Source organism: Nicotiana tomentosiformis, chromosome 2 (assembly GCF_000390325.3).
Source record: "Nicotiana tomentosiformis chromosome 2, ASM39032v3, whole genome shotgun sequence".
NCBI lineage: Eukaryota > Viridiplantae > Streptophyta > Magnoliopsida > Solanales > Solanaceae > Nicotiana > Nicotiana tomentosiformis.
In genome coordinates this window covers 41,038,529-41,065,330 of record NC_090813.1, presented here as the reverse complement: position 1 = coordinate 41,065,330, position 26,802 = coordinate 41,038,529, and the positions used below count along the sequence as shown (strand labels likewise).

The window sequence follows — 26,802 nt, the reverse complement described above, 5'->3', positions numbered from 1 at the left end:
TTCTTGATGCCATTTAATGAATTTCCCTTACTTCATAAAAGAAATTCTTATATTCAAATGCCCTGATCAATTTTTAATCGCTTTTTTTATACTAACATATTCATCCATTAAAACTTTGCTAATAATTAACATATCGTTTATAAGAATATTTATTGTTTTGTATAGTCTCTTCTTTAAAACAGAACCCACAAACCTTATTTTTTCAAAAGGGCAATTCATTGGCTGGATTGCCCCCAAAAAAAATATTGCGTTCACTAAGGAGCTGCGTAAGCGAAGCGAAGTGCCCAACTTGTGTTGCACCTCGCTTCCGAGCTTCTTAAGTGCACCTTTGACAATACTGATCATTTTACCACAAATCTTGGACAATGATGTACCCGATATTTGGGTACTTAGGGAAGATAGGTTTCTCTTTTCTTTTCTTTTCTTTTCAGTTTCTTTGTGTGGTAGTTGCCATAAAGACAAAAGGGTTTCTCAACTTTCCCAAACAGTCTATGTATAAATATCTCTTATTCCTCTTTTGCATATCACGTTTGGCAACTAGCTATGTCCAGAAACACAGGGAAATGGAACGGAATTCAGACGGAAGATGCATATATTAGAAAACCTTGACCGAACACTGTGCGAGAAAGTGAAAGTCTCAGATCAGAATTTTCAACCCCAAATGTATGTCCACATCATATTTAAAAAACATAAAATATAAAGATTAAGTAGGCTCGCACTCTGGCAAGAATGGACTAAAAGGTCAGCAACCCACTATTACTGGATACTGCACTCAGTATTGAGTCAAGCAATGTTCTCAACCACAGTCCAAACTTAACTGCTCGGAATAAAACAAAACTGATTTACAAAGGGATAAAATATCAAACCTGGTGGCCAAGATGACCATTCCTCAATGAGGTTTTTTTCCCACTTTGATTCAGAGCCGAGGCTAGCTTCTGCTTGCGCCAGTAGTAGTGAGACAAAGGGTAACGGCATCGAAGAACTATCTTTTGCTTTCTTCAGACTTCTCATAGCAAGTGATAGAAACTCTGAATCGGACTGTTGTCTGGCAATCTCCATGCAAATAGCACCTGAATAATCAAATCTCCATTACCCAACGGGACCATAAATACCATCAGCATTTGATACACACACAGAGGGAAAGGCAGGAAACCGGATAGAGGGAAACAAAGTGCAGACCATGGAATGCAACCCCCTGGGCGCTTATGTGGATTCTCGGGAGAGAAATAGGAGAAGTTTTGAAAGAGGTAGAATACCCTTTTGTCCAAATGATGGCTCATCATTTGTGAGGGGGTTGTGAATATGCTAGTTCATAAATGGAGAACAGACTTCTTATGTCTCCAGGAAACAACTTGAAGGGGATTCAGGTATTTTTGTTAGACAAATTTGGGCAAGTAGATGTGGGTCACAAAAGCAATGGAGGCCAGTGGCACTAGGGTATGATTTTGGTTATGTGGGATAGGAGAAATTGGGATGGGGAAATGGTGGCTACGGGGAACACTGTGTCACTATCAAGTTAACTTCTTTGCTACATACTGTTCCTGCTACTTGACAAGTGTGTATGCACCTAATAGTGGCTCCGAAAAAGATCTATTTAGTGGGAACTTGCTTCTATCATGGGTATTTATAAGGTCCTTAGCTTATTTGTGAGCAAACTCACACAAGTAGAGTTTATAACAGAGGGCACAACCATAACCAAATAGACTTTATCCTTAAAAGAAGACGTGATGAACTACATGTAAGGACTGTAAAGTTATTTTAGGAGAAACAATGACCACCCAACATAGGTTAATGGTCTTAGATGTAAAACTCAAGAGTAGAGTGAAAAAGAAGACGACCTGCAAACAATCACGAATTAGGTGGTGGGCTTTAAAGGGCGCTAACCAGTTAGCATTTCAAGAAAAACTACGAGATAAGGGAGCTTGGGACTTAAGGGGGAGGCGGACATCCTAGGAAATGTCAGGTTGCATTAGAAAAAAGTAACAATTGAGGTATTACGTTTGTCTAAAGATCTATGACCTCGACCACATGAATCCTGGCTGTGGAATGAGGAGGTATAAACAGCTATTAGGGCTAAACGAGAGTGGTACAGGAAGTTGTCAAAGGCAAAAAACGAAGAAACCTTTGAGGAATATAAGACAGCCAAGAGAGAAGCTAAGAAGGCCAGAAGTAAAGTCCGAGAGAAACTCTAGATGGCTTGTACCAGAAGCTAGGGATACGAGAAGCGGAGAAAGAAATGTTAAAGATAGCACGACTGAAAGAAAAGAAGGGTAAGGGTTTAAACCAGGTGAAGTGTATTAAAGACGATTCTCAACAAGTGTTGAGAGGAGATACTGAGGTCTAAAAGAGATGGAGAGGCTATTTTGATCAATTGTTCAACTCGAACCAAGAGAATGACATTTTGGACCTCCACATGTTTGTGCATAGAGGTAAAGGATGCCATGAAACTTTAGCTACACTCGTAAACCTAGGCCAACAAAGGTAAAGGATACCATGAAAAATATGAGGATTAAAAAAGCTTGTGGTCCAGCTAGTTTCTCCATAGAGGCTTGGAAGTGTTTTGGAGAGGTTGGAGTAGAAAGGTTCACCAAGCTATTCAATGCTATATTAAGATTCCAGATGTTTTGAACAGAAGAACAAATCAGTTCAAGATGTTTTAAAGAGAAGAACAAATCAGTTCAGAGGACTAAGTTACAGCTTATCATGTTATTTCATTTTTTATGAAAAAAGGAATACGTAAATGAGGCAGAAATTATGCTAGAACCATAGAGGCTCTCTAGGATTAGAAGAAGAGCCATACTTTTGGTGTTTTCCTCACTATACAGAAACTTCAGCACTAACTTTGTGTTGCTTATAAATATAAAGTTATTACCTTTTCAGAAGGGAAGGAAAGGAAAAAAAAGAAAAGAGAGCTCATCATTTGCTCCTTCTACATTTTTGGTACACCCATGAGATTCCAATTTGTATAGACGATTGGCTGTCTTTTGAAGAGAACCATGTTTTGGCCTAAGTTCTCTAATTTTTGTCTACCAATTAATTGTATACCAAAGATTTTCTTACAACATCAATACAAGTATTATATTATCAAAAGAAAAAAGAAATAGAGAGAGGAAGATCCCATTTTACAAGGATGTCAAAGCATATAATATTTAAATGCTCATTTCTCAACTTGACCAGTCAAAAGAAATCAAGTGTATTCAATTCTGGAAAATTAAATTTTCAAAGTATCAGAAATTTGGAATGTCTTCTCTGTTGGCCCAATATATTTGATAGATTCCCTCCATTTCCAATAGTTGACGATTTAAAATTTGAATCAATTATTTGCAATTACCACCCAAAAGAAAGGGAGTTAGTTCAGGAAATGTTACCATGGCTGAGAAAAAGGCAACTCTCGCCACCAGCTAACGAGCAAGCTTGTGCAATTGACTCTTCTGCGTCAATAAATTCCCCATTCCAAACTGCAGTTAGACCTTGAACCAAATTATATATAGCAATCCACATGTTCCACGAAGTCTTTATCTCTTTGCAACACTCTTGAAAGGCCAAGGCTAGTGAACTGGAATCTGAGTGCAGCTTGTATTGACTTTCAAGAAACTTAAGGCAAATCCAACCAATATGATAATCAGTTTTGAGCTCCAAGCACCTAATGTACTCTTCATGAAGCCCAATATAATTACCTTCCACAGCATAGGCACGACACAGTAGCAAGTGTGCAAAGAAGAGGTAGTTATCTGAAAGCTGCATCTCTAGAGCACTTTTTGCACGCATAATGCAATTGAAATTATTCCCACATTGCAAACTAACCTCCGCAGCACAAAGCAGAAGCTGGAACTTTTGGTATTGGTACGAAATGTCTTCCTTCGCATAAAGCTCATTTTGAAGGGCCACACTTATTAATCGCTCAAGAACAACACACATGTTATGCGGAAATTTCTCCTCCCGCGCCTTTTGCAGATAGTTTAGTATAAGCAGGTAATAGGAAGTATGGTCCCAAGGCTGCTGATGGACACACCTATAAAGATAAACAGTCGAATTAGATGCACGGAACAGCTTTGGCATATATGTCATGGACAAAAATTCCATGTCTTCCTCCATTGCATCAGGAGTATCAGATTCATATATCAGTAAAGCAAGCTGCACATAGTGTATAATAGAAATAATTTCATAAATGAAGTCCGAAGCCACGTGGATAAAGAACAGTACTTCTGCAGCAGCTGGATTGTTTTGCACCCCGATGTCAAACTTTCTCTACAGATGAACATGGGTAATGTCTTCTTGCTGCTCCCCATAGTACAGCAAGCAACTGCTCCAGCACCAAAAATCTCAACACTGGATTTAACACCTTCCTGCTTCTGATGTTCAGAAGGATCCACTATGAAGCATCGAGCTGAAATGTGAACATCTTTCCATTCTTTGCTGGATAATAATAGATAACCAAGAAGGTTCCTATTCACCAGAATATTACAGCAGATCAATCAACTTTGATCATCATACTAAGAGCAGAAAATGCAACTTTACATATGGTAAGAATTTTCATACAGGGAATAGCAAATCAACAATACATTTGCTAAATTCTATCAAGTATCAAGATAAATATGGCAAGTAATTCAAACGAACTAGCCCATAATTGAAATTTACAATTATTGGAAAACAAGAATGAAAATTATGAACAGAACAAATCAATTGTGCAAAATGAGAGAAAACTGACCAACGATATTCAGCAAGAATGCTTGAACATGAAGAACAGGGCAACAATGTGAATATTTTCAAAGGGTGAGGGAATCCACTCCACCCCCACCCCCACCCCCCAAGTTAAAAGAAAACCGTGGACAACTGGACATTGCTGTGTAACTTAAGTGAAGCTATGGAAAGATTGAATTCTTTGCAGGAGTTAACTTAGAAACTGACAGGCTGACACCAAGAGCCAGAACTTTCATAATTTATTTATTTTCTTTTTATAACAATAGTGTCCATACCGGCTTACACTCACCTCGACCAATCGTACCTACTATCTCCCAAGAGTAACTCAGCTCATCAAGGCTTATATAACGGGACGAATTCACCTAGCATTTTTTTGCATCTTGCTGAGATTTGAACCTTGGACTCCCATGGTCCATTTCAACTTTCATTGACCGCTAGGCCACACCTTTGTGTGCAAAGCCATAACTTTTTTATAATTTACATTAATAAGGACGAAGTTTCAACATATTAGACAATCAAAAGGTAGAAGCAACTTTGCTGCTTGCAGTTGTGAAAACTGAAAAGTACTCTTTTTTTTTATAACCAAGAAAATCCCAAGCTAGTGGCTCAAGGTTTGAAACTCGATGGAAAATGAGTCCATCCCTATACTCTTCTCCACTTAAATACCAAGTTTTTGTCTACGGCAGCGCTCGAACTCGTGACATGTGCCTAACCCACATATCACCAATGTGTTTTTACCACTAGACAAAGCCCTGGAGGCTATGAAAAGTACTTTGTTACTTGCCAAATAAAAGGAACACCTTCCACTAAAAAAGTACTGCCAATAACTTATACTTATAATGTGGAAATCTTGCTCCTCCTACAAACCACCATAACGTCTATGAAGAAAGCAATGTAGTTCTTGGATTATTCCTATACCACATAATAAAGTGGGAAGTTTTTCCAAAGGCCAGTCTTAAGTTTTAGACATAATAATGGGCACTGTGAAGATCAAGTAGAAACTTTTTCAGAAAATTAGGTTTATGGGATAAACATTTTACAATTAGGTCTTTCTTCTCTTTTTTTGAGGAAAACATAGGTTTTTCTTCTCCTCCACAACCTCCTCCACTCCTTTTCAATAACAATTTCTCCTCTAACTTAAATGCCATTAAATTGGAATATTCAAGGTAAGTTTTTGGACTGATTTTACATACCTTGATGCTGAAGTGAAATGGGCATCCAGTTCATGCATGTTTTTACATGTCATGTCCAAAATTATATCTAGTATTAAAGATGTCCTGATTGAAAATCTTTGGACTTTCTGTCAAGTGTACGGTGTCCCACCAGAGCAACGTTATGTATTGCAGTTCTTTTCATTTGTGTTCAATATTTCTTCAGATTACAAATTTCCGGCTTCCGGGTAGCTTAAAAACACTGACAAGTCCCAAGGTAGCATAAGTTTTTTGGCTTATGTATCTAAGTCAAAAGACTTGAATCTTAACATGCTATAGTCCTTATAGACCGGGCTATTGAAGAGGGTGGATCCGGAATTTCCATACTTATTAATCTAGATCCTGATAGAGCCAAGAAAGGTCTGCTTGTTACATAGTTAGCGGCTAGGGAAGTAATCTTGACGACATGAATTTGAGGAGAACGAAAATCAAATAAGTCGGTTCTTCATGTGCAAGTGTTCGGGTAGAAAAGTGAACCATCTACTAGTGCATTGCAAGGTGGCCAGTCAACTATGGTGGACAGCCCTGAATTTGTATGCATTATAGGGAGTAATACTTGAGACAGTGGAGGGGGAATGCATCGTTGGGTATTCATGTGAAGAAGAAAACAATGTAAATCGTGGAATGTCACCCCGCTATCACTTATGGGGGTACTGGATAATTTGGAGGAAAACGAACAAAAAGCTTTTGAAGTGTTGGAATATGACTTGCACATATTAGGACATCTCTTCTGTTGTTTATTAGCTTTTTGTTCTTTCCAAGTTCATTTGAGCCCTCTACTAGTAAAAACAGCTGTACTGCCAAAACTTGTCGACACCAACACTTCTCTATGATGGGTCTCATGTAACTTGGAACATGCATGTACAAATAGTCATTTTGCATCCCTGTCTCAGCGAGGAGCTTAATTGAGCTCCTTCGAATTGACATGAAAAAAACCCACGATAACTCATGCTAGTTTCATCAAACACAAACGGACTTGAGCACAACCAATAAATTTCTTCTGGCTAAAACCACGGCAAGAAAATCTTTTGTTTTTAAAAAAAAAAAGGAAACAGATGCTTTCTAATATAAAAACAGAATCTCACACTTCTTTTCTAACTTCAATCAGGAAGAGCCACCAAAATTGCATTCAAAATTAGCCAACCCTTCAATCTCAAGCAAATCACAATTCAAATAAATGGAGAACATTAACGTGAAGTGCTACGAACAATCACAATTCACTAGTTCATGCACAGAGTGGGAGAACATGAAAATGTAGCTGCTCAGGTAACCACCTTATCAAATTACTGTTTGGAGAAACATGAAGAGCTCTTCTTAGATAATTGACTCCCTTCTGAACTCCTAAGCAGTCGTTAGATCCATGTTTGACCTAAAACCCCGATAAGAAAATCCTGATTTACACTTAGGGACCCAACATCAAGTCAAAAGAGGCAACTGAAATAGAAGACTTAATAGTAAGCCAAGTGTGGCTAGGAAATCCAGTGCAGCAATCTCTTTGCTAGATGAAAGAGACTCACGAACACTTGAAACAACTGAGTCAAGCTGATGACTTTCATCTAATGCATGAATAGCAGATGCTACAAGCCTAACTTTTGAACTCTCGAAGGCTCTTCTGGGCAGTTGCAAAATGTTTCTAATAGCTAATTCCTGCCCTGACATATGATACACTAATCTACAGACGAAACTGATGGAGGCAGCAGCCAATGAATGTTCTGTTGGTAAAGCAGACGAGGCCAGTCTTTTTGCCACTGAAAGAGCAAGGTCATACTTGCCAAGTTTCCAATAAGAAAGCGCATAAAGCTGCAAACCTTCTACATCCAGAAGACCTAGCGAAAATGGAATTTACAGGTTTAAGAGACCAAACATCGCCATAGCACTCTAGATTGGATGAGAGCAAAAGCAGGCAAGCAGGAAAGAGAAAATTCAAAAATAAAATTTCTATACAAGAAGCTACTCCATGATTTCAGCAAAACCAGCTAAAGCGAACTCTAAGACATACCAATGCCTAACAATTCTGCACCAATAAGAAGTTCAGCACTCGTGTAAAATTTTAATTCATAATCATTATTTGCTCACAGACAAGCAGCACACTAATGCATCACCATGATAGTTTTTTATTGTTTTCTTCACCAAGATATTTTTCTTTAGCAGAAAGCAGAACAGTAGAATCATACCTTTGTTTTCCAAATATTTACATTCTTGGATAGCTGCATCAGCATTTCCTGCCTGTATGGATAGCATTTCAGAACTTGCATAAAATAGAGTTGATCAAAGCACCCAGACACAGTGAGAAAAAAAGAGAGTAGCATTGCAAATTGAATCTGAAGTAAAACCATTTGAACCTGAAAAGATGTGATAAAGTATATTACCATACAAAGCGACCTGGTCAAATTAATAGATATATCTGCTGGATACGATTTTAAAACTTTTCCTGCAAAAACTCTGGCAGCAAGGCGTGCCAGTCTATACGAGGCAACAGCACTTTCATAATCACCTCGTGCCTCACAAACTAGCCCTTTCAGATTGTGAGATTCAGGATACTGAGGTGAACGCTGCAAAGCCTGCTGGATGGCTCCAAATGCCTGGTATAACAATTATAAAAACTTAGACTCAATGCTATCTGACTACCTTCACAAGGTAGGGATAAGGCCTGCGTACAAACTACCCTCCCACACCCCACTTGTGAGATTACACTGGATTTGTTGTTGTTATTGTTGTTCTTATAGACTCAATGCTATCCAAAGTACTCCCTTGTCAATTACTCAGAGCCTATACAGACAAGAATCGATTGTAAACCGAGTGCTTAAGTACCTCTGAAGATCGCAGATAACCAGACTGCAGAGCAAGCTTAACTAGACCAGTTTGGAATTCTGCAAGCTATTCATACACAGGCACTGTAAGAACCTCCAAATTGGACAATGAACAACTGGAAAAAAACATGTACAATTGTGTAACAATTGTATTGATTTGTTGGGAAAATCGCCTGTATATACGTTTGTATCTGAACTCTAAAGTTTGTTTTCAGAAGCATCATGATGCTCACCTGATACAAACTTTAGATACAAAAGCAACATGAAAAACTCCCAGGCAAGGTGAAAGTTCAAACATCTTGTTTAAAAAAAAAAGTGAAAGTTCAAAAAATTTCTGAAAACAACACTGAAAGAGAGAATGTACTGGAAAGATCTGAACCGCCCGAAGACAGCACTCATAAGCCTCGTCTGGTTTCAGATTCCTGTTTAAGAAGCGTATTCAGCTTTATATTTCACATAAAAGATGTAAATGCATCATTCTTTATGATCTTTTATATAACATAAATGAATTTACCTTGCAGCAGCATCAGCTGACATGCCTGCCCATGGCAATGAAAGTGAAGGATCAATACTTCTTGCACGATCAAATGCTAGCTGAGCCAATTGACTTTCCCCCTCCAGCCGATAAAGCTATAAATACCCAACTTTAGACGACTCTAATCATCTCACATGGATCGATCAATTTACATAACAACACAAACCTTAATCTACAGTATGATCATGACTTGCAATGCTGAATAGTTCAGCACATTGGAGAAGGAGAACCCCCAAAAAAATAGAAAAAGAGGGAAGCAGGTGAAAAGAAAGAAAAAAAACAAGTGAACAGCCAGAACATGTTCATTTTTACTTTGTTGCTGCAGATAAAAATACAGTAATAATTTCATTGTCAAAAAAAAAAAAAAAGATGAATACACTAATAAGTTATTGATGTTGTATATGATATCTCTTACATTAGAAGGCACAGTTGAGCTACTTGAGCTATCTGTGTCATCAACATACTTGCTTGTCTGGCCCATAATAGCCCCTCTTTGTTGATCAAGTTTCAAGACTACCCCACAAAACCTGATGATTCAAGGATTTCCGTCGATGAAGTCATGCAACTTTTGCCTAAAGCATGTGGAGTCCAAATCCAACTTTTAAGAAAAATTAACCCAAATAACAGCTCGTCCAACTGCTTAAACTAAAAATAGTCGGTGGAGGTATAATATATACATATATTAGAAGGCACAGTTGAGCTACTTGAGCTATCCGTGTCATCAACATGCTTGCTTGTCTGGTCCATAATAGCCCCTTCTTTGTTGATCAAGTTTCAAGACTACCCCACAAAACCTGATGATTCAAGGTACTACATGGAAGAGGTCATGCAACTTTTGCCTAAAGCATGTGGAGTCCAGATCCAACTTTTAAGAAAAATTAACCCAAATAACAGCTCGTCCAACTGCTTAAACTAAAAATAGCCGGTGGAGGTATAATATATACATAATTTATGTATTAATTATGTATAAATAATGTATATGTATATGTATATGTCTAGAAAAAGTAATCAGTAAATATGACCCGGCATTTGTGTAAAGATACGAACTTTTAATGACATTTAAGCTTCCAAAAAAATTGCTTAACATATTATCTGACACCTAATACTTACATGTTGCATATACCAGTCTTGTCAAAAGCGAAAAGCTCTAAAAAGCACTCCAGTTCGATTGGGGCTTTAAGCGCAAAGCGCAACTAAAATGTGGGTTTTAATAAAAAAAGGCGCAACTAAGGGAAAAAAATAAAAATACATATGTCATTCAAGAAAAAGGAACAAACTCATTCCTAATATCTTCGTCAACAACTAATACACTTATTCGCTGATAATATTGTCTTCAGTACCCGCTCGATTCAATATAGAACTCATCGGCAATGAGGCGCACACCTTAGTGTCTTGCCTACACTGAAGCGCATCTAAAGCGAGGTGAAGCGCCCTCCCTGAGCTTCAGGGCTTAAGCGCGTCTTAAATGAGCCTTTGACAACACTGGCATATACGATTACATGCCGGCCAAATCGAGGGCTGCTTATTAACCTCCAATTAACTATTGTTCAATAAAACTTTAGTTTGTAGTAGTTATTGAATGTCAATTAAGATGTGCGACTTCTCGTGGTGATTAAGCCAATTAAGATGAGGTTTTTCTCTGAACTTTGTCTATTTATTCTTAGGTTCGTAATTTATTAAGGACTATCATGGAATAGAAATGATATTTGCTTCTCCAATCAGAAATGGGTAAGTTTTTCTTTTAAATCTCAATTTATCTAATAAAAATAGTTGACAAATAAACTCACTTTCATCCTTCACAATCAACAGAATTGAATTCGTTTCTACTTTGGCTTTTATAATTTTGTGTGAATTTTATAAGGACTTAATTGAAAACGTGGTGGTGTATAAAAGAGAATATTATTGGTATCATAAAGGATAACATCCTTATTTTTAGTATAACTCAAATTCGTTATACTAAGCTCCCGTTTAACCATAGATTTTGGTAACCTTTTTTCAAATAAAATTTAAAAATATTGTTTGTTCATGGAATATGATTGATTTTTGAAAAAACAATTGCTTTTTTTTCAAATTCCCAAAATCTGGTTTACGGTAGCTTTTGGGTGAGATTTTTTCGTCCACTAACAAAACTTCAAGTTCTTTTCAAATAAAATGCATGTCCAGACACAACTTTAACTTTCAAAATTATTTTTTAACACAATTTTAAAAATATGTTTTTCAAGTTTGAACCAAATCTATGTCCAAACGCTAGCTAAGTTTTCACATTAATATTAATATTCCATAACATTGAACTTATTTAAGATATCATAAGAAGACAAAATAAGTGACCATCAATAACCGATTATAATGTATTTGCATACTTTATTTTTGTCTTTTTTTCAAATTTTAAATTAAACGTTTGGATAGTAAATTAACAATTGTTTTTGAAAGAGGAAACCTTAAATGACCATTATTTCAAAATTTTGTTATATTCCTATTTTTAGATGGTATTTAATACGTTAATAAATAATTGAATAGTTTCACACATTAGCAAACTGAATTTACTTTTCTAAACCTTGATTGTTGACTTTGTTCATAAATATAGTCAATAAAGCTTGATTATTGACTAAAGTTGCAATTGGGTTTTAGGAAATTTTTCTGCTATTCCATTTTTTTAAAGCTTCGATAAAGTTAACAAGTACAAAAAGAAGCAATAGTTGTTTTCTATTACTTTTTAGTGATTTGGAAGGATGTTTTTTGTACTAATATTGAACACTTTCCCTTATGGTTTCCTAGGTTAGCAACAATAATCCTACAAGTAGGGTCTGGGGAGGATAGTGTGTACGCAGACCTATCCCTATCTTGTGCAGGTATAAAGACTATTTTCGATAAACCCTCGCTCAGGCATAATTTCCTAGGTTAGCAACTTCAAGTGATGTTCTAGACGTTTTTTTTTACTAGAGTTTCAACACTTTACATTCATTAGGTGTATATTTATATTAAACTTGATTTTAAATAGTTAACATAATATAGCAAGTACTATAACATATAACAATTTTATTTTATAAAAAATTAATTCATCTATTGAACAAATTCACCTATGAAAAATATAATGTATTTATTTTGCATATATTTGAAAGGAATAAGAAAAGATTAAAGAAAAATACACATCTAATTTGTTAAATAGATTAAAATTAAAAATGTGCCACTTAAAATAAAATAAAAAAGTAGTTTTTTACATTGTTGTTCTTCTCTACTACTCATGTTACTATATTACGATATTGCAGCAAAAGAAACTTGATGCAACTAATTTATCCGGATGATGTGGCTTGTATAAGCCTATTCTGACTAAACCTAGAGGCAGGGACCGATGTAATTGTCCTTCTGAACAAAATATTTACACATATATATGTTAGTACTTATAGATGTTACTCGAGGTAGTTACCACATATATATGTTAGTACTTATAGATGTTACTCGAGGTAGTTACCACATATATATGTTAGTACTTATAGATGTTACTCGAGGTAGTTACGTTGTAAGGTAGATGCCTAAAAAGGGTCATGAAATTACAAAAAGAACTAAGGCATGTTTTGATTTTATCCCCTTAGCCTCTTGCAATAGTCATCTTTCCTCACGATATTTTGTTAATATTAAAATGACTAGGATTTTAAAGCAGAGCATCTGAGAGCATTAGACTTCTTCTTCTACTACTTCTTCTTCTTCTTCTTCTTCTTCAACGTCCAAATAGCAGCGAAATGCTGGCGAATTTTCTTTTTAACCTTCGGTTCTTTCTCAGAATTGATGCCAATCCTTGGGTTCTTCTTTCTCTGCCCAGTTTTTAACGGAGAAAAACTGTCCTTTCTCTAATTTTTATATCCTTTACATTGAAGTATTGAACATTTGCTTACAATTACATGTGTTGTCTATGCAGTATTTATTTTAATTTTTTTTTTAAAATTCCGCTTCACTTCAAAAAAGCGAGCGCTTCGCTTCGCTTCTCGCTTCTCGCTTTAAGCGAAATGGGGGTTGTCGCTTTTACTCGCTTCACGCTCTTCACAACACTGGATTTAGCTATGTTTTTTCTGCAGTCACATTTATGCTTAAGAGTTTCTGAATCGCGTATGCATTCAAAGTTAAAAGAAGTTATAATGCTTGTAAGTGCTGCTTTATGTCATTTCTTTAATATATTCTTATGCCTGTAAGTGCTGCTCTATGTTATTTCTTTATCAATATATTCTTACTGGAAGCGGTTTGTTGATACAGTTTTAGGGACATTGTAAAATATTGATAGACTTCAGCTAGAGTAAGCGTTTATATATCCATACAGAGAGGTTTAAAGGGGTTCAATTATGCCATTCACTGATTTTTTTTTAATGATTTTATTAGCAATGGAGATAGTTATCAACATGGTGTTTGATGCAGAGGAAAATTGGGAAGCATGTTTGACACAAGACAATTTGCAAAAAAGAGGTTTTAATCTTAGCAATAGATGCTATCTGTGTGAAGGAGATCTAGAATCAGTGAATCATATTCTGCTTCATTGTAGAATTGCTAGACAATGCTGGGATTTATTCTTAAACATCTGTGGAATCTCTTGGGTAATGCCACAGACTGTTAGGAGCTTGTTGGAAGAGTGGCATAATCAAAGAGTACCTAGAGGACTGAAGCAAATATGGAGAACCATCCCATTATGCATCTTCTGGACTTTATGGCTGGAAAGGAACCGGGCTTGTTTTGAAGGACACAGGGAGCACATTTTTAGAATTAGAAACAAATGTATTCACAAATTGTTTTATTGGTGTAAAAGCAGTGTATCAGTGGAACAACAACATTTTTTAGAGTTTCTGGATCTAATAGGAGGCCTGTAGGATATGGTTGTTTTGGGGTGTTTTTTGTAACTTTTTGTACCATCTTGGTACCTTATTAATGAAACCTTTACCTTATCAAAAAGAAAATGTAATGTTATGTTTGTATAATTGCCCATGACTCTTTGAAATTCTATAACCTCCCAGTATCGTAAATTTTTCCTAATCTCAAATCCCAAGGAGCACCTTCCTGCTTTCTCTACATAACAAATTGTTGTCTCCTCCTAGCTCAATATGTTGTAGTTTGTTGAGAAGGTAACACTTAAACTGATGTCTCTGCACCACCTATGCTTCCAATTCCAGCTTTAAAGATGATACTGTCAATGAACTCTCCACGTACCTTCATAATGTTCCTCCATAATCTGTAACCATAAGGTAGTGTGATGTTTCCAGTCCTCCACCACCGTTTTGAGTACCATATGTTTCTACTATCAGTCCTTTGAATGTTCTATATTGTTAGAATTCTACATTGGTTGGGGGTATGAGTTGCAATCTTTTTTTATGGTTTTGAACAATTCTTAACTCCTGATATAACTTCTGCAATTGTGTTAAATCCACGATTCATTTTTCTTAACATAGTATCAAAGCCAGACACATCCTTAATGTTGGGTTATCAAGGTCAAGCCCAACATCCTATGTTATACTATCCAAGCTCCAAATGTCCAGCCGTGGGCATTCGAGGTTGTTAGGGACCTTACATTGGTTGAGAGTATGGGTTGTAATATCATATCATACGGAGTATATTACAAGTGTGAACACTTTTAGTTAAAAGCTGATTTACCATAATATCCTTTAATAGCTAATATACCATTTTGCTCTTGACCCAAAAAAAACCTTACTCTTCAGCTTTTAGCATCAAAGATGGTGATTAGCTGTGTTATAAATTTAAATAACTTTTGAATCGCAGTTATCGAATTTATTGTAGCCGTTCCAGCTTTTATGTAGAGGTTATATGAGCTTGTCTGTTACTCTTTTTTATGTTCTCTTCTTTTAGCTTCCATCTGTTAAGACTTTTCATATTCTATATTTTTTTTTTTTTGAAAAGTTAACATATTTGTATATTAATATATAAACTTCACTAAATTTGTGAAGTCACCCATAATTACAAAATGAGTGTCCAAAAAGGAAATTAAAACACTTATAATCCTTGTTCTTCTCACAAGGAATCTAGCACATTAAAAATGGATTCATGATCCTCCAAAAACTTTCCTTTACACCAAAAATAGAAGAGAGCTAGACATTTCATCTTCGTCTTCTGGATGTTTCTGGATTTGTCTTCAAAACACCTGTGATTTCTCTCTTCCCAAATTGTCCACCATATGCACGCTGGGACAATTCTCCATCTCTCTTTATAACTAGAAAGGCAGCCCTCTTTATTCCAGCAAGCTAGAACATCAAGAATTCTTCCCGGCATTGCCCATAAAATTCCCCTAAAACTGATAAAAATTTTCCATATTTGAACAGTGAATTTGCAATGCAAAAAGAGATGACTGATTGTCTCCGCCTCCTCTCCACATAGGTAACATCTAGAGCACAAGTGGAAACCTTTCTTAATTAGATTATAGAACCGCTTCTTTTGCTAGTAACCATGTAAAGCAAGCAACCTTGTAAGGGATTTTTACTTTCCATATCATCTTCGATGGCCAACATCCAACCTGGTTATTAGACAGGTTGAATTCCTTATAAGCAGACTTAACAGAAAACTTCCCCTGCCTATTCCCTTGTCATATGATGAGATCTTGATTAGAGTTGATTCCACTGAATAGCTCCAAAGTATTGTAAAACTCTATTACTCTATCAATCTCCCAATCGTTTAGAAGTCTTCTAAAGGTAAGATTCCAACCTTGATTAGTCCATGCCTCATTTAGCGTTGCTTGTTGTTGTTGATTCAAAGTATATATGTCTGGAAAAAGTAGCTTCAACGGACCTTGGCCTAGCCAATTGTCATCCCACAAGGAAATCTTCGTACCATTTCCTACTTTGAATCTGGATTTCTTAATCACTTTTGGCCACAAATTCCTAATTGACTTCCACAAACTGACACCATATGGACTTCTCATTGGTTTGGTTGTCCATTTTCCTTCCATTCCATACTTCTCCCTAACGACCTCTCTCCACAGTGATTGCTCATCTGCCGCAAATTTCCATAGTCACTTCATCATCAAACTATGATTCTGGACTCTCCGTTTTTTTATTCTCAATCCCCCTGTCTTCTTGCTAGTAGTAAAAAAATTCCATTTAACCAGATGAATCTTCTTCTTCTCACTGTTGCCTTCCCATAAGAAATTTCTTCTTAATGCATCAATTCTTTTCACTACATTGGCTGGAATTGGGAATAGAGACATCATATAAGTAGGCATGGCATCAAGTACAGAGTTAATCAAGATTAGTCTACCCCCCATAGATAGATATTGATTCTTCCAATTTGCTAGCTTCTTTTCACATTTCTCCAGCACACCATTCCAAATTTCTTTTGATTTGCTCTTGGCTCCCAATGGCATCCCCAAATATACAGTAGGTAATTCACCTACATTCCCACCAAGAATATCAACAAAACTTTGTAGCTCCATTACCTCATTGATCGGATAAATGAAGCTTTTGTGCCAATTTATGTGTAGCCCAGAAATGGCTTCAAAAAGAACGAAGATCAAATACACATGTGCGAGAAAGAAATATATTATTGATATTAGATCATGAATACAATACAAGAGGTCCCTATTTATAGCTATACACTACAAGGACATATTACTTATATTCCAATGTGGGACAAGACTACACTATACATATCTGTAAACTAACACTCCCTCACAAGCCGGTGCATACAAATCATATGTACCGAGCTTGTTACATATATAACCAATACGAGGACCAGTGAGGGACTTGGTAAAAATATCTGCAAGCTGATCATTCGACCTCACAAACTTTGTAGCAATTTCTCCTGAAAGTATTTTTTCTCTGACGAAGTGACAATCAATCTCGATGTGTTTAGTTCTCTCATGGAACACCGGATTTGATGCAATATGAAAGGCAGCTTGATTATCGCAAGTTCCATCAGACTGATTTCACCAAATTTCAACTCTTTGAGCAATTGTTTGGTCTAGACTAGCTCACATGTTGCCATAGCCATTGCTCGATATTCTGCTTCTGCACTAGACCGAGCAACTACATTCTGTTTCTTGCTCTTCCAAGACACCAAATTTCCTCCTGGTAAAACACAATATCCAGACGTAGAACGTCTATCAGAAGGTGATCCTACCCGATCAGCATCTGAGTATCCAACGATCTGCTCATGACCTCAATCCTCAAACAGTAACCCTTTGCCTGGAGCCGATTTTATATACCGAATAATGCGGACAACTACATCCCAATGACTATCACAGGGAGAATTCATAAACTGACTTACAACACTCACAGGATAAGAAATATCGGGTCTAGTCACTGTGAGATAATTTAATTTACCAACCAGCCGCCTATAGCTTGCAGGATCGCTAAGCGGCTCCCCCTGTCCTAGCAGAGTTTTGGAATTCGGATCCATCGGAGTGTCAACAAGTCTGCAACCTATCATCCCTGTCTCCTCAAGAATGTCTAATGCATATTTTCTTTGAGAAATAACAATACCTGAGCAAGATTGAGCAACCTCATTACCTAAAAAGTACTTCAATCTGCCTAGATCCTTAGTTTGGAAGTGTTGGAAGAGATGCTACTTCAGATTGGTAATACCATCCTGATCATTGCCAGTAATAACAATATAATCAACATAGACTACCAGATAAATACAGAGACTTGAAGCAGAGTGCCGATAAAACACAGAGTGATCAGCTTCACTACGAGTCATGCCAAACTCCTGGATAACCGTGCTGAACTTACCAAATCAGGCTCGAGGAGACTACTTTAGACCATAAAGTGATCGACGCAGGCGACATACAAGGTTACGAGACTCCCCCTAAGCAACAAAACCAGGTGGTTGCTCCATATAAACCTCATCCTCAAGATCACCGTGAAGAAAGGCATTCTTAATGTCCAACTGATAGAGAGGACAATGACGAACCGCAGCCATGGATAGAAAAATGCAGACTGATGCGACTTTAGCCACGGGAGAGAACGTATCACTGTAATCGAGCCCAAATATCTGAGAATAGCCTTTGGCAACAAGACGGGCCTTAAGTCGATCAACCTGGCCATCGGGACCAACTTTGACTGCATAAACCCAACGACAACCAACAGTAGATTTACCTGAAGGAAGAGGAACAAGCTCCCAAGTACCACTTGTATGTAAAGCAGACATACTGAGCATCGATCTTTGCCCAAAGTGCTATTGCCTTTTCATCTCCTTCGCTAGACTTTTTGATTAGATGATCTTGAACACCTTGGCCTCTACACCACAACTCAACAGATGAATCCCAAGCTAAGTAGTTTGAACCTCCCATTAAAGGTTCCGAGGTAATAATAGCACTAGAGCTTCCAGAACTCATGTTTCTAGACCCAAAAGCATCAAATCCCAAAGACATCGTTGCAAATTATTACCAAATAAGAGAAAGAATTAACTGTAATCCACTAAAACAGAGTAATGAAACACAGAAACAGAATAAGGAAATATTGTAGCTGTCGGAATCCTACTGTAGTTGTCGGAATAGTACTGTAGCTACCGGAAAAAACTCAAAGTGGTCGGAATGAAATGAAAACAGTAGGGGTAGGATCGGAATTACTAGGCGACCCAACTGTTCTGAAGGAAGTTTTTCAAAAAATGGCCGGAAGTGGTCGTATGCGCCGGTGCGTGAGCTCACGCGCGTGAGCTTCTGGTGGTGCGTGAGGAAGCTGCTGCCGGAGATTTTCATTGGGGTTTGGTCGCCGAACAATGACGACTCTTGTGGTAGTGTTGGATTTTGCACAACACTGACGGAGACGAAGCAAACGCAAAACAGCCTTAAAAGAGTAGCCGGAAAAAGACTTCCGCTGACTGATTTCTCTTCCCGGAATCGCTGGAATTTATGCACAGCGATAAATATCTCACAATTGCTCTGATACCATGTGAGAAAGAAATATATTATTGATATTAGATCATGAATACAGTACAAGAGGTCCTTATTTATAGCTATACACTACAAGGACATATTACTTATCTTCCAATGTGGGACAAGACTACACTATACATATTTGTAAACTAACAATATGAAAGACTTATAAGTTTGAATCAGACAAAGGATAACTCTACGGGCAATTATGATTTGTATATATCAATTGAATCTTTTGATGTCAGTAACTAATAAGTATCTATTACTTTTATTCGACAACAGCTTCTTGAAATGTATGCCACTGTAAAAAGGCGAAGGTTACAATTCCTTAAAGACATGGCACAAACTTTAAGACATGAAGCATTTGCAACCATAGCCGACGCTGCTCATATTCAAATTTAAACCATGGGTTGCTAAATATCACAAACAAGAAAACTGTTATGTTGAATATTTGATATTCAGTTTGAGCTTGCACTTTCTACTTTCTAATTTTGTGTAACTCAGCGCACACTTATTTTAATATTATTTATATCATTTTAAGAAATTTATACTTATAGCATGGAATACACGTGCAATACATGTGTTGGAAAACCAATCTGTATATAGTCTTGGAAACCTGCAAGACTGAGAGCTGACTTTTGAAGGTAAATTTTTCTAAACATTTCTTAGCGAACCTCCAGAGCCACTTCCCAATAAGGCTTTCTTGAACATCCTCAAATCTTGCACTCCACACCCTTTATACCTTATAGGGCTTGTAGCCACATTCTAGTTCATTAAATGACATTTTATCCCCTTTTCTGTGCCCCACAAGAAATTCCATTGAAGCCTCTTCAACTTCCCAGTAACGCTTGCCATTGCGAGCATAAAGGACATTTAATTGTTTGGGGTGTTTGAAGGACATTTAATCGTTTACTTTTGGGTAGACAGGAAGCAATCTTTCTTTATCTCTCAGTTTGGATTCCTAGAGTACCGAGAAAGGTGTGCTTCTTCACATGTCTAGCTACGAGGGGGTGATTCTAATGGCTGAGAATTTGAAGAAGAGGAGAGTTACAAGTGTCAGTTGGTTTCATGTGCAAGTGCTCGGGCGAAGATGTAGATTGCCATCTTTTATCTTGTCAGATTGCATTTTGTTTGTGGTGAAGTGTTGGGTTGGTTTGGACTTCAATGGGTGATGCCAGGCACAGTAAAGAAGTAATGTCCAACTGGACATTCAGAAGGAGGAGGAGAAGACGCAAACCTTGGGATGTCGCTCCACTTGCAATCATGTGGATCATTTGGAGAGAGAAATAGGAGAGCTTTTGATGGAATAGAGAAGGACTTTATACATTTGAGGAGTAGCATGTGTTTTCTTATTATGTTGTGGTGTACCCATGAGATTTCTTTAAGCATAGAAGATTGAGTGTCCTTCATACATACGAACTAAGCATGATATTTCAGAAGAGAAGGGTAGAGGGGCGGGCCCATCACCGCCGAGTTCCGAAGGCTATTGGTGACAATCACGGTTTTATATTATTTTCACTAACAATAATCAGGGATGACAAATTTTTTTGATAAAGTAAGAATTAGGGATGACAATTTATTGAACTAATCACCAAATTGCTCATTTAGTATCAACATTATAAAGTATAAACGCTTTACATGTTGTTCATGGGATAACAAATATCTTAGACTTCATCTAAACAACTGCTGGAAAAGTAAACCCATTGTTGACCATTCATGACAAACTTTAACCTTACAAGTTATTTGCATCATCGATAGACAAACGAAAACAAAAAAACAAAAACAAAAACATGTGGGACTTGAAATCAGAAATCGAAACTGATAATTTAAGATCCTAGTTTTCTTGGGAGAGGATCCTCGCTTAGGGAAAGAGAGCAAGCCCATTCCGACATGGATGCCTCTTTTAGCACGTCCAAAAAATTTCGGGTTGTGATCCACTCAAATACCTAGTTGGACATCTTCTGCCCAACTATTGAAAATAAAAATGGAATGACAATTACTGTCAATGATCGTTGACACCCATGGGCAATCACGGTGAAAAACTGGACCTTTGACGACAAAGATAAGTGAAACTTTGTATAACGGCTTTGAGGTGGAAATAGTGCTTAATATTTATCCATAAATCAGTAATATTTAGAGAAAAGAAGTGTGGCTAGCAAGTCCAAAAAGAGCAATGGAATTAGAAATGTAATAAAGTGAAGTTTTGGGCAAGTCAAATGTTATGTGATGGTTTAATATCTCTTTGAATTAGAATTCAAAACTGAATTGTTTGGGAAAGAATAGTCATGTCACATGTGAGGTGTCTCAAAAGAGGGAATTGATACAAGCTTTGCACATGAAATCCAATAGACCAAGTTCCCTCCTTTGCTGGAACATTGACAAAGGGAGAAAGAGCGTTTGGGGCAATTTTTCAGATCTGAAAGGTATTCTTTATTTAGCAGCATATAAGTGCTTCACAGGTACATATATAATGATATAATAATAAGAGGCCAGCCAAATGTTATGGTGTATAGCTGATGGCAACAGGAAGGGTTGAACTTGGGGTTGCAAATACAAGCATTCTGCTTGGTCTTCTTTGAGACAGCGAAAGAGAATGGGGGAAAATAAGTGCTACAGCTTCTCCATTGCAGCAGCTACAGAAGTTTTGGGGGAAAAGAGGAGAGCCTAAATCTAAGTAAAGTTATACAAATCAAGCCGTACTCAACAAACCCCAAAAAACAGCCAGTAATCTCCATTCATAGTAACTAGTAATCCATGTGCTATCTTTGAGATGGGTATCAAATCAATATTTAAGATTCAAGTGAAATACTTCAGCTTAGATGATGATATTATACCAAGGGTTAGATTTGATTTGAAGGATTTGAACATGGAAATTCATGGGTTTGAGCCCTAAACCACCAAATTAATAAATTGAGGAATCGATCCACCTTTAAGACTCCAATGAGGAAACTAATTGCACGCCCAAGCTAAATTTTCTAACAGTTCATGCAGAAAAAGAATGATTTTTTTCAGGCATATTGCTCTTGTTAGTCTGGTGTTTCACATACCAGTAGTATTAGTGTTAGTCTGGTGTTCTATTATTGTAAGATTTCTAATACTGCGTATTGTTCCTTTTGCTTCGTTTTCTTATTATCTTGTTGTTGTTAATGCTTGTGCTACTGCTTTCTTTTCATCTTTCCTTGAGCCGAGGGTCTATCGGAAACAGACTCTCTACCTTCAAGGTAGGGATAAGGTCTGCGTACACACTATTTCTCCCCAAACCCCACTTGTGGGATTATACTGGGTTTGTTGTTGTTGTTGTTGACTCTCTTGTGATTGAATATCTTATCATAGACCAATTTACATGCATTTTGGCAAACTCCACGAGTTGTTCTCAAGATCGGAGGAAGAAGTGCTGTCCAAATTCTATGGATTCTAGCATCGATATTCAATAAATGGGACAGTAATTACGTGATCCATGATACAAATCCATCAATCACTTATTGTTACCAAAGAATCTTCAAGCAGCAATATAGAGAAAAAGATTAATTACTTTACTAAAATATTTAGTTTCGTGAGTTAACTTCTTATCTCTTATTCCTCCTAAACTCTGACAGCTTTGAGAGATAAACGAAAACAGATAATCTTGGAAACTAATGCAGCATGTTACCTTTCCAAGATGTGCCCATGCAACTGCAAGAGAAACTTCCAACTGCACCGCCCGTATGAAAGCATTTTGTTTCAATGCAGAATGATCAGATAAACATCCTAAGGCTACCCAGAACTCGCTATTGCAACCTTCAAGTAATAATCCTCCAAGGCACATCTTTTCAGACACAAACCTGTTGAATGAACTAGTGTCTTTAAAAGCTTATCCTAGTACAAATGTAATTATACATTAAGCAATAAAACAAAAGATATACCAAGAGTTAATGTCATCTTTACAGTTCTCCTTTAACGATAAAAGAAGCTCAGATGCAATGGCAACATCAGTATACACATTAGCTTGCCAAGGGGACAAATGCAAAGCCCGCTGGTAGGAGCGACAAGCAGATCTGGCTGCTAAGCAACAGTTTCTCTTCCATGACAGGATTGAACTACTGAATGATTTTTCATCAGCTCCTGATCCCTATCCTTCATCCATCCATGGAAAACATTTCGCGTATATGAGCTAACAAAGGAAAGAAGCAGCACCATTGTCAACCAGTCAACACCAAAGCATCAATGTAGTAAAGTAATTTGATGGGGATAGGCTTGACATACTCCATATGACACTGTAGGAAGGCATGAAGGGTTGGGAAATGGAAGAGTACAGAAAATTGCACGAAAATGAATGGCATTATGCAAAGAAAAAACAAAATTCACCAGACACTACCTGAATATCTCCATGCAGCTTCCAAGAACAAGACATATTGCCAACAATGGAAGTACTTACTAGAGCCACTTTCGAGGCTTCCTGAAATTAAGCAAATCGCTTGAAAAAAATCTCAACCAAAAGAAGAAGGGAGAAGGAATAGAATAAGTATGTCCTTCTGCACCATAATACTACAGAAGCAGGTGAAACTTCAAAATTACTGGATCACTAACCTCTAAGAGTGAAGCTCCCCATTTAAAGGCACCAGAATCAATAGATTCCTTTGCCAAACTAAGGAGTGCAGAGGCAAGCCCATGATGCGCAGACAAATTCAGAGGTGAGATTAGTAAAACTTGCCGAAACTGCTCTATTCCCTTCATTCAGGATGGAAGAGTAAAGAAAGAAACATTAAAAGAATCCGAATATCTTTTATAGGTATGATCGCGCTGAATTATCATGAGATCTTTTATGCTACTCACTGTAACTCATTGAGGCTGAGCCTAAATAAGGCTTATGCAAGTACTCGCTCATATGAGCTCATAGACATATAGCCTTACTCTAACAGAAGTTTTCTTTTTTCTTTTACTAGGAGAATTATTTTTTTTCTTTTAGTGGGAGAATTTTTCTTTTTTTTTTTAATAAGAAAAAAAAAACCTTTTTGTCTATCCTTACATGACTTTCTTTGGAAGAATAATACGTGCTATGATATTTCCAAGAGACATAATGCATACAACCTGATAATTTGCGTTCAAGCAACAGTCTACTAAACCAGCCCATGTTTAGGAGTACCAATCCAAACCCACAATTAAACTACATATATCAAGCTTTTTAATAATTGCATAAAATGGAGCATGGTCCAGACGCAAGGAGAAATTTTACCTTTCGAAATGAACCAAGCATCAGATGGACATTTCCACTTTCCACCAATGCAAATACTCTTGATTCCTCCAATTCAATAGCTCTTGCATAGGACTGTTATAATGAGAAGACAAGATTGAGCAACGAGTAACAGACATCAAAGGGATGTACTATCATTGTGACACAATGCAATAAACTATACAAACATCTTATTCCATCCAACAATTTTTAATACATATACATCTATGGATCTATAATCCAAAGCTTTGAAACAGTAAACTATAAACAAAGTGTAATATTAGCATATTTACAGATGTCCATATCCTTTACGGCATGCCATCCTTCTTTATTGGGAGAAAAAGGTCACTAGCTCTCCTTACGTATGTACTTGAACTGAATGTTTCCATAGATGAACTAATCATCCCACCCCACCGCCCATCCCCCACCCCCATCTCGCGGATTTTTAACTTCTCTAACTGCCCCTTGTGAACTAAAACAAAGGTAATTACCTTAACAGCGGCTGTAAACATGCCCATTTGCTGGTAGGAAAGACCCAGAGCCTGGATAAGTGCAAGATGGACAAAGACACTGAGAGACACCATGACGGAATAAACTACACAGCAACTAAAACGGACTAATGAGAAACAAAAGAGGAAAATAACCTCCCACAAATCAGCACATGTGGGATAGCCTCTAATGGCTTGCTGAAGACTCTGCACTGCTTCGGACCACTTCTTTTGGTTGACCTAACCAAGGGTGGGGGAATTGTTTCAGGGAACCGAACCCTATAATGTACAAGTTGAAGTAGAAGATTAGGATGATGAGCAATAACCAAAAGGTAACCCAATCTGCATAAAGCCCAAAAGGCCCTGGGTGACTTCTCTGAAGCTTCACGGCATATAGCTATCTCCAAGCTCTCTTTTCCACTTCCGTCCAGTATATCACATATTGCTTCCTGATAGAGAGAAGGAGAAAAATCAATATGATTCTGTTGTGAGTAAGAAAATGTAATTTAGCAAAGAAATATGCGGCAAACCCCAGCAATTGAATCATCGGGATTAAGGTTGACGGCTCTCAGATAACACTTGAGAGCCCTCTGAGAGTCGACAGCCACTCGAGCATAGTAATGTCCCAAATATCTGAAAGCAGCACCGTTTTGTGGGTTGAGCTTCGCCCCTATGAGAAAATGTTGAGCGGCTTTTTCCTGAATGTCTCCTCCCTTATCCCATAACAAGACCCCGAGATCAAAGTGGAGCGAAGGATCGTCCACAACTGCTTCTTCTAACCGTCTTATAGCATCGTCTTCTTCACTCTGACAGGTAAAAGCTTAAAGATAGATTCAGTCACTGACGTCGTTAAAAAATACTAAAAGATATGAAAGGGTTGAAAGGAAGAACCATTTTCAAGGCACTCGAAGCTCCGTGATTACTGAGGAAGCCCTCGAAGAGGAGACGGCGCTTTGCCGGCACTACAGCTTCCGATTCTTAGTAGTCTCACTGCCGGCGAGGCAGCCTCAGCTTATGTTTTCTTCTCTTGCTAATTGCAGGGCTACGTAACTATGAGGTAGCTCCGTACATAGCTATTATTATGCTATTGTCCGCTAGTTTAGACCTTTATCATGTTATACTTGAAATGTTTGTGTCATTACTTGCTAATATAATCACTTAGTCATATTGATAAAAAAATTATATAAGCTTAAATTCAGTTACTTAAAGGTTTGTATGAGATACTTAACTGTAAATGACAAACTTATATTTTCTTAAAAATAATTATTATTTGTGGGTCGGGCCGAGCATCTCGGTAGTGGTTCGCTCCATTCGACCCTCTGGCAGTGCACAATTTAAATATTTATTGGATCGGGCCGTACGACCTCAACATGATTTGCGCATGCTTGTATTGCTTGCCTTGAAACTTATAAATAATGATATTGCCTCCTCGGCCTGAGTTAAATTGTTAAATAATGGGAGATAAATTTGGAGATTTCTTAATTATAAAAGAACTGCTTACTTACTTCAAAATATTGAACTTGCAACCGTTCATATAATTCATACTTAATTATATCATTGATACCCCATTTATAGCCCATAGTAAGTGTCGAAGTCGACCCTTCGTCACTACTTCTTAGGGGTTAGGCGGGATACTTACTGGGTACACATTGATTTACGTACTCATACTACACTTGCTACACATTTTTGTGCAGGTACACATATGTTTAGCGGCCTTGTGGGCGCAGAGGCGCGATTATGGAGGGGACTTAGGTGAGTTGCATTCTATACGACACACCGCAGCCAGTAGAGTCTCCTTCAGAGTATTGTATTTTCTTCCTGTCCAATTTGTATTCCGGACAGTTATTGTATCTTTTTTTAAATTCCTAGAAAATGATCATGCACTTGTGACACCGGGTTCTGGGATAATTATGGGATGTTCAGTATTGAAATTGGAAAATATTGTTATTATTCTGTAAATTCATCTTTTACTAGATAAATTGAAGTAAA

The 26,802-nt window shown here is 37.3% G+C and overlaps 1 protein-coding gene across 1 annotated transcript in view; it reads right to left on the bottom strand.

Annotated features, from left to right (window-relative positions):
* LOC108946751 (tetratricopeptide repeat protein SKI3-like) overlaps positions 1–25,868 on the bottom strand; it is a 29,580-nt gene extending 3,712 nt beyond the window's left edge. Inside the window, 20 exon segments of the mRNA XM_070195216.1 lie at positions 867–1,070; positions 3,369–4,012; positions 4,204–4,446; positions 7,187–7,282; positions 7,366–7,738; positions 8,087–8,138; positions 8,282–8,494; positions 8,724–8,789; positions 9,087–9,144; positions 9,237–9,352; positions 22,766–22,937; positions 23,019–23,266; positions 23,471–23,551; positions 23,683–23,823; positions 24,329–24,421; positions 24,817–24,867; positions 24,970–25,053; positions 25,140–25,262; positions 25,344–25,619; positions 25,705–25,868. Of these exon segments, the coding sequence (XP_070051317.1) occupies positions 867–1,070; positions 3,369–4,012; positions 4,204–4,446; positions 7,187–7,282; positions 7,366–7,738; positions 8,087–8,138; positions 8,282–8,494; positions 8,724–8,789; positions 9,087–9,144; positions 9,237–9,352; positions 22,766–22,937; positions 23,019–23,266; positions 23,471–23,551; positions 23,683–23,823; positions 24,329–24,421; positions 24,817–24,867; positions 24,970–25,053; positions 25,140–25,262; positions 25,344–25,619; positions 25,705–25,707 (3,337 nt within the window). The 5' untranslated portion in view covers positions 25,708–25,868.
* Between the last annotated feature and the right edge of the window lie 934 nt (positions 25,869–26,802).